Source organism: Rhinoderma darwinii, chromosome 1 (genome assembly GCF_050947455.1).
Source record: "Rhinoderma darwinii isolate aRhiDar2 chromosome 1, aRhiDar2.hap1, whole genome shotgun sequence".
Lineage (NCBI taxonomy): Eukaryota > Metazoa > Chordata > Amphibia > Anura > Rhinodermatidae > Rhinoderma > Rhinoderma darwinii.
This window is the reverse complement of record NC_134687.1, coordinates 616,391,804-616,404,968: the sequence shown is the minus strand read 5'-3', so window position 1 is coordinate 616,404,968 and position 13,165 is coordinate 616,391,804. Positions and strand designations below refer to the sequence as shown.

The 13,165-nt window shown below is 45.4% G+C and overlaps 1 protein-coding gene across 1 annotated transcript in view; it reads right to left on the bottom strand.

Annotated features, from left to right (window-relative positions):
- TARS1 (threonyl-tRNA synthetase 1) overlaps positions 1 to 5,531 on the bottom strand; it is a 62,793-nt gene extending 57,262 nt beyond the window's left edge. Inside the window, exon 1 of the mRNA XM_075841715.1 lies at positions 5,459 to 5,531. Within this exon, the coding sequence (XP_075697830.1) occupies positions 5,459 to 5,461 (3 nt within the window). The 5' untranslated portion in view covers positions 5,462 to 5,531. The remainder of the gene's footprint in view (positions 1 to 5,458) is intronic.
- Between the last annotated feature and the right edge of the window lie 7,634 nt (positions 5,532 to 13,165).

The window sequence follows — 13,165 nt, the reverse complement described above, 5'->3', positions numbered from 1 at the left end:
CAATTCCCCTGTCCGGACACCTGGAGTCTGCAGTCTCGCTCTTCTTGTCCGGGCACCTGCTCTGCTATCTCTCCCCTCTCGCTTCTACACTCGCCGACACCCTGCTCTGTCCTGCCATCCCTTCTTCTCTGCACAATCCCGCCTCTTCCCGCGCACACACACTCCTCCTAGATCCTCTCTCGCCTGTCACGGCCCCTCCTCTTCCTTCTTTCCTTGCTCGCAGAGCGAGACTTCTCCTCCGTCCGCCGGAGCGTCTGCTCGCGGCTGTCGGCAAAGCGGCCGTTTCCATGTCGACCAGGACGCTCCTCCGCCCGGTCGTCGGACTCCAGTTCAACGACCGGCTGCGTTCCTGCGTGATCCCCCTGAGGACAGGTAAGTGTACCCCTTACAGGTGGACCGGCTCAAACTGTCTGCCCAGGAGAAACACCGCAGATGCACTTCAGAACTTTGTTTGTATTGCGGCCTCGGAGGCCATGTTGTGCGTTTGTGCCCTCAGAAGCAAATGAAACTCCAATGCCTAGGATTGGTTGGATAGACAACCCTAGGTGGAATGGCACTAGATAGAAAGTTCTCTTCTAAACTGTCCATTCCTGTGACCATAGTGTCTGGTGAAAAGATGCACTGGATCTCTGCATATCTGGACACAGTCCTTCTGGAGACGTCTTTGGCTGTTGCCTCGGTGAATGGACTGCCTCTGCCCGACTCGATCATATCTGAAACCAAGCCGCTGAAGCTACAAGATGGAGACCTTCATTCAGAACTAATTTTGTTTCTTGTTTTGCCTAAAGCCATCAATCCTATCCTACTGGGCCTGCCATTGGCTCCAACTATATGCCCCATTCCTGGAGTGGAATTCCGGAGAAGTTCTCCAATGGGGCTCCAAATCTTGCAGCCACTGTCTTTTACAGATCCATCCTGTCCAGCCTCCTCTGCCTCAGTCATTAGCAGGATTACCCCTCTCATTTCTCTCAGTTTGCGATGTCTTCAGCAAGAAGGAGGCACCACCTCCACACCATTCTACATTGTCTACGGACAACATCCACAAATTCCTCTTCCTGTTTTCCGGCTACATCCCTGGTACCTGCAGTTGACTCTGCATTTGGCGATTTTCTACAGGTCTGACAGCAAACCCAGTCCTCTATTCTGCAGGCAGTCGATCGCATGGAGAGAAAAGCAGATGCTAAGAGAAGAGAGCCACCTCAGTATTTTCCAGGTACCATAGTCTGGCTATCCTCAAGGAATATCCGGCCAAGGGTGCCGTCATACAAGTTTGCTCCCAGGTTCCTCGGACCCTTTGAGATCCTACAGCAAATCAACCCTGTCCAATACAAGCTTCGGCTGCCTCCAACCCTCAGGGTCCCCAACTACTTTCATGTGTCCCTCCTGAAGCCTGTGGTCCTGAACCGCTACAAAAAAAAACAGCCTTGCAGATGCTTCCAGCAGTTCTTCCGATGTATTCGAGGTTAAGGAGATCCTGGACTTCAAAAAAGTAAGAGGAAGAACGTTTTATTTAGTGGATTGGAAAGGATTTGGTCCAGAGAAGAGGTCCTGGGAGCCAGAAGAGAACCTCAATGCTCCTGCCCTCATTAAAAAGTTCCTCTCTCGCTCTGGTCCCAAGAAGAGGGGGCGTAAGAGGGGGGGATACTGTAGCATCCACGGCCGCGGACCATCGGGATTACTCACCCCCCCCCCCCCCCGACGGATCTGTGAGCGCTGGACCGCATCTCCTCCCCAGGAGACACCAGCGCTCACTTCCGCTCCGTTCTGCTGTGTCCCGTAGGGTGCGCTCGCACGCTCATGCCCGGCCTTAAAGGGCCAGCGCGCGCACATGAAAATAATCAACAATTTACCCTTGATCACCCTGGACTATAAAAAGGGCTCTGCCCTTTCGCTCATTGCCTAAGCATTTTGTTTACCCGTGTTAGTCTTGCAAATGGATACCTTACTGTTATCCTGTACCCAGTGTTCCCATACCTGCTACCTATATCCTGTATCCCGTGCCACTGTTGTATCTGTGCCTTAGAAAGTTGGAGTCGTGTTGTGCCATTGGTCATACCTGCTGTGTTACACCATGCCTGGCGTCTGCTGCCAAGGTCCCATCTGAGCCTAGCCGTTACTACTGTCTGAACTGCTACAGGTACCCTTGTGCTTGGACTATATAGAGATTGACTTAGTACACTGCCAGCTGCTATCCCGCTATGGCGGTATGGACCAGTTGGTCCACATACCCACAGATCGTGACACTGACATCATAGACATTTATGATGCTAGGAGTAACTGCCTCCCCACGGAACTTCTGTTCCGTACTGAACAAAATGATACAGTACGGAACAGCAATTCCATGGGGAGGCAGAGACTCCTAACATTAGTAATGTCTATGTTGCCAGGAGTCCCGTTCACCTGTTCCGTGGTCAGGTCAGGAAATCCGGCCGACCCACGCACCGTTTTTCACGGCCCGATCTCAGTCGTGTGCAAGAGGTGTTAATTTAGGACATCTACATTTACCATGTACCTACATTTATGATGATCACTTGACTAGCTCAATGATCTTCATTTTTTATCACTGTTCAGAGGACAAGATAAGTGCATTATAAATAGGGCCATCTACATAATGCCTTTAAATAGTAAGACTAGGGGGCACTAATAGTCAGCATAGGCAAATGTTACTTGTGCCTGTACCACTTACATGGAGACACTGGGAAGCAGTATTATCTGTTCCTACACCACTTACAAGGAGAGAGAGGGAAGACGTTCTATTAGTTACTAGATGTATTCTATTTTTATTTATTTATTTGCCATGCCTGCCTCTTGCTTGACTTCTGGTTGGATCCGGCAGGTTTTTGGCAGTGGGTGGGATCTTTGTTGCATAAATGATGGCGGTGAAAAGGAGCCATTGACTTTGTTGCCCGATATCCACTGCATAGGCTGCTGGCTTTTTTAAAGAGGCTCTGTCACCAGATTATAAGTGCCCTGTCTCCTACATAATCTGATTGGCGCTGTAAGGGTATGTTCACACGGCCTATTTACGGACGTAAATCGGGCGTTTTTGCCCCGAATTACGCCCGAAAATAGCGCCTCAATAGCGCTGACAAACATCTGCCCATTGAAAGCAATGGGCAGACGTTTGTCTGTTCACACGAGGCGTATATTTACGCGCCGCTGTCAAATGACGGCGCGTAAATAGACGCCCGCGTAGAAGAAGTGACCTGTCACTTCTTTGGCCGTAATTGGAGCCGCTATTCATTGACTCCAATGAATAGCAGCGCTAATTACGGCCGTAATTGACGCGGCGTTCAAGCGCCTGCACATGCCGGTACGGCTGAAATTACGGGGATGTTTTCAGGCTGAAACATCCCCGTAATTTCAGCCGTTACGGACCCCCGCCGTGTGAACATACCCTAATGTAGATAACAGCAGTGGTTTGTATTTTGAAAAACGATCATTTTTGAGCAAGTTATGAGCAATTTTAGATTTATGCTAATTAGTTTCTTAATGACCAACTGGGCGTGTTTTTACTTAAGACCAAGTGGGCGTTGTACAGAGGAGTGTATGACGCTGACCAATCAGTGACCAATCAGTGTCATACACTTCTCATTGTTCCAGCCCAGCTTCTTTCACTGCACAATCACGCTGTAATAATGGGCTGGAACAATGAGAAGTGTACAACGCTGATTGGTCACTGATTGATCAGCGTCATACACTCCTCTGTACAGCGCCCACTTGGTCAAAAATAAAAACACGCCCAGTTGGTCATTAAGAAACTAATTAGCATAAATCTAAAATTGTTTATAACTTGCTCAAAAATTATTATTTTTCAAAATAAAAACCACTGCTGTTATCTACATTACAGCGCCAATCAGATTATGTAGGAGATAGAGCATTTATAATATGGCGACATAGCCTCTTTAAGGCCCTATTACACCGGCTGATTTTGGCCAGTGCAGCGAGCACCGATCAACGAGACAGCTCGTTGATCGGCACTAGTTTGCTCCTGTCACAAGGAGCTATGTATGGGAACAACCGGTTGTTACCCCGATCGCTCGTCCTCATACATTATTATCATGTCGGCAGCGCGTCTTCCTATATACACAGGGAGATGTGCTGCCGACAACAATAATATATATATTTTTTAAAACGATACAACCAGCAGATGATTGAGCATTTTCTCATTCACCTGCTGATCGCTGCCCTGTTTACAGAGCAATTATCGGCAACGAGCGTTCTATGAACACATGTCTGCCCAATAATTGCCCAGTGTAAAACCCCCTTTAGTCTTGGATTCTTGGCCACGCACTGTGCAGGGAATTGCAACACAGCCCCATTCAAGTGAATATGGATGCTCTGCAGTTCCCTGTACACTGGGTGGCTGGGAGCGTCGCTGTGCAGGGAAACACTGAGATGGAGAAGCAACTACTGGTGCTGCATCTTCTTCATTCGACTGATCAGTGGGGATTGCGGCAAGCAAACCCCCACAATCAATAACTGATGTCAGATCCTAGTGATATGTCATCACTTACTATGATAGGAAAACCCCTTTAAAAACATTACAAATTCTATAGATGATTGGGTTAATCTTGATTCCAGTGGGATTCATAGAACGGTAATGGTTTGCGTATAGGTTAACATTTTCTTCACTGTGGATTTTCATTACATAGAAGTTGGACATTTCCACCCAGTCTTCTAACAGTTTGTTGTGTCCTTAATAACCCGTAAACTTTTTAGGAATTCCTGCCAGAAGGGAGGGTGATCGCAGAAAACACCTACTCCCTTTCCAGACATCTTTCACTAACCACAGCAGGTTTCGCTGTTCCAGAGGAATGCTCCTCCGAAGAAATCTCTCCTTCGCGCTGCACAATTTCCTAGAGAAGGCAACGATGGACTCCTTCAACACCCCAGTGCCAACCTGTCAGGCAAGACAAATGCTCCCACAGGACGCTCATAAATACTTTCCCCAGCTTCCTCCTGTCCTGTAACAGTTTTCAATTATTCTAACCTTTCGGATCTCTTCCACATGGATAAGATATGCCAAGATGAAAAAACTCCAGAATTTCTAATCTTCACATTCACTTTTATGCCTCAAGAAACTATACGATAAGTCTCCTTTACTTCTAGCCTACATTTGTAGAAGCAGATCTGGATTGAGGTTTGTTGGGGCTCTGATCCCACCTCTGGGGTCCAGACCTACCTGACCTCTATTGTAGCCACATATAGGAAAGGTGGCCATGAATGCGTGTGGCCCTCTTCACTGAAGTCTGTGGGAGTTGTGGAGACAACCGAGCCAGCGACTCCCTTAGAGTATGTTCACACAAGGCGGATACGCTGCATAAAAGCCCACAGGGTATCCACCCTGTGCGCCGCAGGGGATTCTGGATGAAAAAACGCACCAAATTGTGGTGCAGTTTTTCAGCCGGAATGTCCTCTGCAGAAAACTGCACAGAAAAAATAAATGGGTACTTACCATGGCGACGCATTCCTCCGACGTCCTGATGTCCTTACGTCCTGCAGCCCTGGGATGACGTTTTATCCCTTGTGACCGCTGCAACCTGTGATTGGCTGCAGCGGTCACATGGGATGAAATGGACCTGGATGAAGAAGCACAGAATTCTGGGTAAGTATAAGATTAATTTTTTTTCTGAGTTGTGTTTATTTGCGGCAGAATCTCTGCTTTTCTGCCGCAAAAAAAATCAGTTGCGGAAAATTAGAAGTATTTACGCTACGTCTGAACTTACCCTTAGGCTTCATAGGAGAGAGCCATATGCATGCGTGACCACCTCTCCACCTCTTCTGTGCTGAAGGGGGTTAATGGACGCCCCAGGGCACATGCCCCATGTGCCATCCCTATAATCCCACCCTATATAGAAGTATTGAATTAGTATACCATTTTGTAGATAACACTGGAATATTCCAGTTAATTGCTTATAGGGGCTTTCCACTTTCAGACAGTAAAGTCTAATTATTGTATAATGACAAGTTCTGCAATTTTCTTATATACTTCAAATTTCAATTCTTTGCCATTATCTCTGTTTGCAGTCATTGAACGGAAACCTAATAATCAGGAAAACCTCGGCATATGCCAGTGCCCACTGGGCTTGTTTTGCTGAGGGTAGATACACAAGGTATCCGCACTGTGACTCAAGGGCCCAGATAAGAGACAATCCTGATCACACAGGTTCATGGCTCGTTATAAGAGAGTGCTCTACTAAGGGTCCTTTACACCCGCCGATAATTGGCCAGTGAAGCGAGCGCCGATCAACGAGACATCATTGACTGGCGCTCGTCTGCTCCTGTTACACGGAGCTATGGATAGGGACGAGCAGTCGTTACTCCGATCGCTGGTCCCCATACATTATTATCATGTCGGCAGTGCGTCTCCCTGTTTAAGCGGGTTTTACACTGGCCAATTATCGGGCAGACAAAACGCTCATTGCCGATAATTGGCCTGTGTAAACAGGGAGACGATCATCTGCTGGTCGTATCGTTTTAAAAAAGTAAAATATTATCGTTGTCGGCAGCGCATCTCCTGTGTAAACAGAGAGACGCGCTGCCAACATGATGATAATGTAAGGGAACGAGCGATCGGAGTAACGACCGCTCGTCCCCATCCATAGCTCCGTGTAACAGGAGCAGACGAGCGCCGATCAACGATGTCTCATTGAGCGGCGCTCGCTGCACCGGCCGGTGTAAAAGGGCCTATACACAGGGAGATGTACTGACGACAAGAATAATATTTCACTTTTTTTTAAACGATAGGACCAGTATTTGAGCGAGATTTGCTCGTTCATCTGCTGATCGTTCCCCTGTTTACGCAGGGCAATTATCGGCAACGAGCGTTCTATGAACGCTTGTCTGCCCGATAATCGCCCAGTGTAAAACCCCCTTAACTTTACTGTAACGAACCCTACACTTGTGCGATCATCACAAGACCAGGACAGAGTTTCATCTTCTGGAAATAGATAAGGATCCTATTCAATGACTGCAAGCAGAGAAGAAAGTAAAGAATTGAAACTTGCAGAATTTGCCGTCATTCATTGATTACGAGGGTATATGGATGTCATGGGGGGGGTCATCTTCCCTTATAAGTTTTTACATATCGTACCAAAATGATAGTTTTCCGTAGAAGCGCTAAGAAGATCTAAGAACCATCCTAAAACTGTGTACTAAATGGAGTTTTGCCACGGTTTTCACTCTGCGGTTTCGGTGCAGCTATGGGTCAGACCAAAATGCAAAGTCTGAATCCAGTCCTATAATTTTTTGACCTTTTGGGAAACAAAATAAGCAAATGAATATAAAGAAAAACATTAGAATAATTAGAATAAATACTAATATACTGTATATAAGGCTCAATTCACATCTGCGTTGTTTTCCGTTTTTTTTGTTTCGTCATATGAGCAAAAAAAAGGAAAAAAAACGTTTCTGTCAATGTGCACATTGATTTCAATGGTATTTGACTTTAGCCTCAGTTGTGCTCAGTTTGGTTCCGTTCCTCAGGTTTTCGTCTGTTTGCAGGAATTACTAGCTTAGAAAGCTGCGCTATTTTTTTACTTACAAAATGACATAGTTGACGGGAAGGAGCTTTCTGTTTTTTGTTAACATTGAAGTCAATAGATGATGGATACACTTGGAATGTATTTAGTTTGTATCCGCTATTTATTCAGTTTAACGGATCCGTTTTTTCCTACAGCGCATGCGCATCACTTCCTACATCCGAAAAAGGAAAAAAATTAAAGAAAGAAATACAGAAAAAACAGATCTGTTAAAAACTGAGAATAACGGAAGCAAAACTGAAGAAAGTAGAAAGGTGAAGTTTCAGGTTTTTTGACTGATCCGGACAACAATCTGTTTGTTTCAGTTTGGCATATATTTTTGCATCTGTTTCCGTTATATTTGACGGTGTTACCCTCTGGAGCTGCACTCACTATTCTGCTGGTGGAGTCACTGTGTAAATACATTACAATACTTATCCTGTACTGATCCTGAGTTACAGCCTGTATTATACTCCAGAGCTGCTGTCACTATTCTGCTGGTGGAGTCACTGTGTACATACATTACATTACTTATCCTGTACTGATCCTGAGTTACAGCCTGTATTATACTCCAGAGCTGCACTCACTATTCTGCTGGTGGAGTCACTGTCTACATACATTACAATACTTATCCTGTACTGATCCTGAGTTACAGCCTGTATTATACTCCAGAGCTGCTGTCACTATTCTCTGGTGGAGTCACTGTGTACATACATTACATTACTTATCCTGTACTGATCCTGAGTTACAGCCTGTATTATACTCCAGAGCTGCACTCACTATTCTGCAGGTCGGGTCACTGTGTACATACATTACATTACTTATCCTGTACTGATCCTGAGTTACATTCTGTATTATACTCCAGAGCTGCACTCACTATTCTGCTGGTGGAGTCACTGTGTACATACATTACATTACTTATCCTGTACTGATCCTGAGTTACATCCTGTATTATACTCCAGAGCTGCACTCACTATTCTGCTGGCGGAGTCACTGTGTACATACATTACATTACTTATCCTGTACTGATCCTGAGTTACATTCTGTATTATACTCCAGAGCTGCACTCACTATTCTGCTGGTGGAGTCATTGTGCACATACATTACATTACTTATCCTGTACTAATCCAGAGTTACAGCCTGTGTTATACTCAAAATTCTGCTGATTGTCATTGGAAACAGTCGACAAACTTGTGGAAAGATATGCTGAGATACCCCTTCACTTAACAATCAATGGGATTCCGACTTTTGGGACCCACACCAATCCTTAGAATGAACTAAATAGCACTTCACAGATGCAGGGCAACATTTTTGCCCCCCGCTCCAATGTGTGTTGCATTTTCCTGCAGAGTGGACGTTGATGCCAGCTCTCCGGACCCCACAGACCTGCTGTCATAGATGCAGTTAAGGAGTTTAGAGTCAGTGGTGGAACTACCACCGATGGCTGCTATGGGGCCCGACACACAAAGTCCTGATGGTGGCCAGTGTCAGGACATTGTGTGTGGCGGCATCTGGAAGTAAAGGGGACCCAGGAGCGGTAATTATATATACATTTTGGGACTGGTCTGGGGTCTGAGGTAATTTAGGGACTGGTCTGGGGTCTGAATAAATTTTGATCTCTCGTTTGGGATATAAATTAATTTATATTGGTTTTCCCACTAACAAATAATAATAAATCTTGATGTAAAGAGTCTAAAATTTGTGCAACTTTAACAAGACGACGTACAGTTCTTACCCAGGTAAGCGGAGCTTTATTAAAACGAGTTGAGTCCCCCTGATATATATCCATCTAGCTGCAAAGATTTGTCATTTTACTTTTACATTATTACTATTTCTATTCTCAAATGCTGTTATGCTGTGCACTGGCGTCATGGCTTTCGTTTTTACAGTATCCACAAAAAATAAGATGGATCCATTATGATACATTTTAGTTTTTCCCCATTGACCCATAATGGGTCCATCATTTGAGGATTAAAAAAAAAAAATTCTTGGACAGAATGGCATAGCATGCTACACGATACTGACCAATGAGCATCAAAAAGCAATAGAAACACGTAAAATAGTAAGAATAAATGAATAAATTAGATTGATGGGTGACAACCAATAGGACTATCAATACAGATCCAACGGGGTTGTCACCCATTTTCCCCTGACTCCTGGATGATGGCGAACGTATCATTATGGCCCCATTCAACTGACGGGTGGCAAAAGTAAGAAATACATTTTTTTTAATTTGTGTGGAACAGTGTAGTAGACAACGCTATTCCACGCAAGGGCACCACACAAAAAAAACGTATATCACGTAGTCATAAACGGAAGCCATAAAGCAGATGTGATCAGACCTGCTCTGGTTACTCAGTTCCTTAGATTCTATTATAAACATCTGGAGTCACGTGACCACAGGTTCTGACCTGCATTGATTCCTGTTTTTCTACATTTATTAAATAAGGATGTTGTGGAGAGTGATAGCGATAGATTGTGTGACATGTTATACATACATAGTCTTGGGCGGAGCAGAAATTGGAAGATGTGAGGGAATCGCCCATCTGCATTTGATGTGTAATAAGATTTGTCTTACACTTTTTCAGGCCAGAGCAATAATGATGTAGCTGAGGCCAGAATCACTCGAAAAAATCTATTGCAAAGTTTGCATGCATGCTGAAACGACTGTAGGAGAACATGAGTGTGTACATACACTATATGGACAAAATTATTAGGACACCTACACATTCCACCTACAAGAGCTTTTATCACATCCCATTCTAAATACATAGACACTAATATGGACTTGGTTCCCCCTTTGCAGGTTAATAGTTTCCACTATTCTGGCGGTTTTCTACAGGATTTTGGGGTGTCTGTGGGAACTTTTGCCTGTTCATCCAGAAGAACGTGTAAGGTCAGACACTGATGTTGGGGAAGCGGGCATGGCTCACAATCTCTGTTCTAGTTCATCCCAAAGGTGTTGGATGGGGTTGAGGTCAGGGCTCCGTGCGGCCAGTCAAGTTCTTTCACACCAAACTCCCCCGACCATGTCTTTATGGACCTTGTGCACTGGGGCACAGTCACGGAGAACAGAAAAGGGCCGAACCCCAAACTATTACCACAAAGTCGGAAGCTACAATTGTCCAAAATGTCTGAAGCATTAAGATTTCCCTTCACGGGAACTAAGGGGCGACCCCTGAAATACACCCCCATAGCGTTATCCCTCCTCCACCAAACATTACAGTGGGCACAATGCAGTCAGGCAGGGAACGTTCTCCTGGCATTCACCAAACCCAGGCTCGTCCATCAGACTGGTAGATAGAGAAGCGCGAGTCATCCCTCCACAGAACACGTTTCCCCCGCTCCAGAGTCCAGTGGTGGCGGCGGCTTTACACCACTCCATCCGATGCTTGGCGTATATCTACGTTTGCGGGTATGTAAGTATCTTTGCATATATAGAGCAGATGAAGGTGCTTTTACTGGTATTTCAATCATCTCTCTATGGGACTAAATGTTTTAAAAATATCACTTTGACATATACTCACCTTACATAATCTCACCAGTCTTTTTAGTACTCGCTGCTACCTTGTTTCCAATCTAGCGCCATGGCGTGCCATCCATAACCAGTCACATGACATTGGTGGCCAATTAATATTGCCAATCATCACCGCATCAGGTGGGTATTGACCATGGTCATCCAATTCGGCACTGTGGGAGCTTCAACCACCACCCAGGAGGAACAATGCTTTCTCATTTCCGTCCTGTAATATTGATACAGAAATGTTATGCTCAATGTTGTCTAAATGCCCCATGAAACAACCATTATTCCTCTCCAGTTGTTCATCGCGGGCCTAGTCTTCACCCCAGTGTCTCTGGCACCCTACCACAGGCTGCAAGGAATGATCTCCAACCAAAACAGGAGGGTGTCCAGTTTAGAAACCCCAATTCCATACATTCTATTAGGGAATTCTGAGTTAATAGAGGGGGGTCCTCTGTTCAGGATCCTCATCTCTTGGGTTACAAAGAGCCCCTCACTCTCTGAAGGATCTGTTCTGTCCTGTATTACACAGTTAACACATTGATATGACTGTGAACTGTGTAATGCTTATTTTCTCCTGTGGTGGCGCTGCAGCGAGATTGAACACTTACTGCCAGGATTCCTACAAATTACAGCTGATTAGTGGGGGTATCAGCCTGGGACATTGTGTGATCTGTCTATTGTCATCATTTGGGCTGTTTCCGCTCTCGCCATTTTCCAAGAAAGTGGGCGAGGTTTAGCAGACGGGCCACCTGCGGCCCACCGCATTTAATATAAATGAAGCCAGAAACTGGCATAAATTGTAGCGGAAATCTACGCCTGCCACTGGCTGTTGTAGATTTCATTTAGTGGCACACAGACAGTCGAAGATGCGACAAAGTTATTAAGTGACATGCGCCTCTTTGTCACATCTTACTCCATCTTGTTTCTTATTAAGACGTATGTAACGCCAGTCTTAATAAATCTCCCCCAACATTCTAAAGAAAGACCCTGGACAGACAGCCCTGGACAGACAGCTGCTCAAGGTCAAGCTTCATCAAGGTCAGCAGCTCCACCAGCCTGACACAGTACAGGACAACAATTAGATCTACTGAGGGGGCATGCAGGGCCGCCCTAAGGTTACACGTGCCCTGCGCAATACCTTCTATTGATGCCCCCTCCATTATAGCGTAACATATAGTGCCCCAATAATACGATACATTGTAGAAATAACACCCCCAGATAGTTTCCTAAATAATTCTACCCAATCAAATTAGGCAACTTTTCATTCTTTTGGGCACCAAGTCTAGTATTGGGGGTGGTGATAAGGCCCCTCTAAGGCCGGCCTTGAGTGTATGTATCCGGTGAAGCCCCCGGACTTTAACCTCCCTACAGCCTGCACCTCTGCTTATGACAGCTCCACCCTGGCTGACCCATACCCCTGCGTATCAATTTGCCCAAAGCCCACATAATAAATTGACATTGTGTGGTCATTGCCATGTAAACTAGTACCAAACTAGCTGTACACTTACCCCTGTCTAACAATATCATGAGCCTCGATACGGAAGGGGCTATGAAGAAGGGGAGAAAAAAGATCTCCAGTAAGGCCTTATTCATACGAACGTGTGCGTTTTTTCGCACGCAAAAAACGCTGTGTTTTTTCGCATTGCAGTTCCGTGTGTGTCATCAGTGGTGGCTGCGTGATTTTCACGCATATGCCATCCTTATGACACGCGGTTTTGATGTTTAGAAAAAGAAATGAAGGAAGTGCTTTTATTTTTTCCTTCATTTCTTTATCTACTGTTGCGCGAATCACGCGCGACACACGGAAGTGCTTCCGTGTGCTGCGCGTGATTTTCACGCACCCATTGACTTCAATGGGTGCGTGATGCGCGAAAAACGCCCAAGTATAGGACATGTCGTGAGTTTTAGGCAGCGGACAAACGCTGCGTGAAAATCACGTAATGTCTGAACGGCCCCATTGACTAACATAGGTCCGTGCGACGCGCGTGTGAATAAGGCCTAAGGGTGGACGGAAAGCCTGAGAAATTTCTGTGGGGTTTTTTTTGTGGTTGAGAACCCAAAAATATCACCCTCTGCACTTTTTATTTTTATTTTTTTTTAGGTTTTATGCATATGCAGT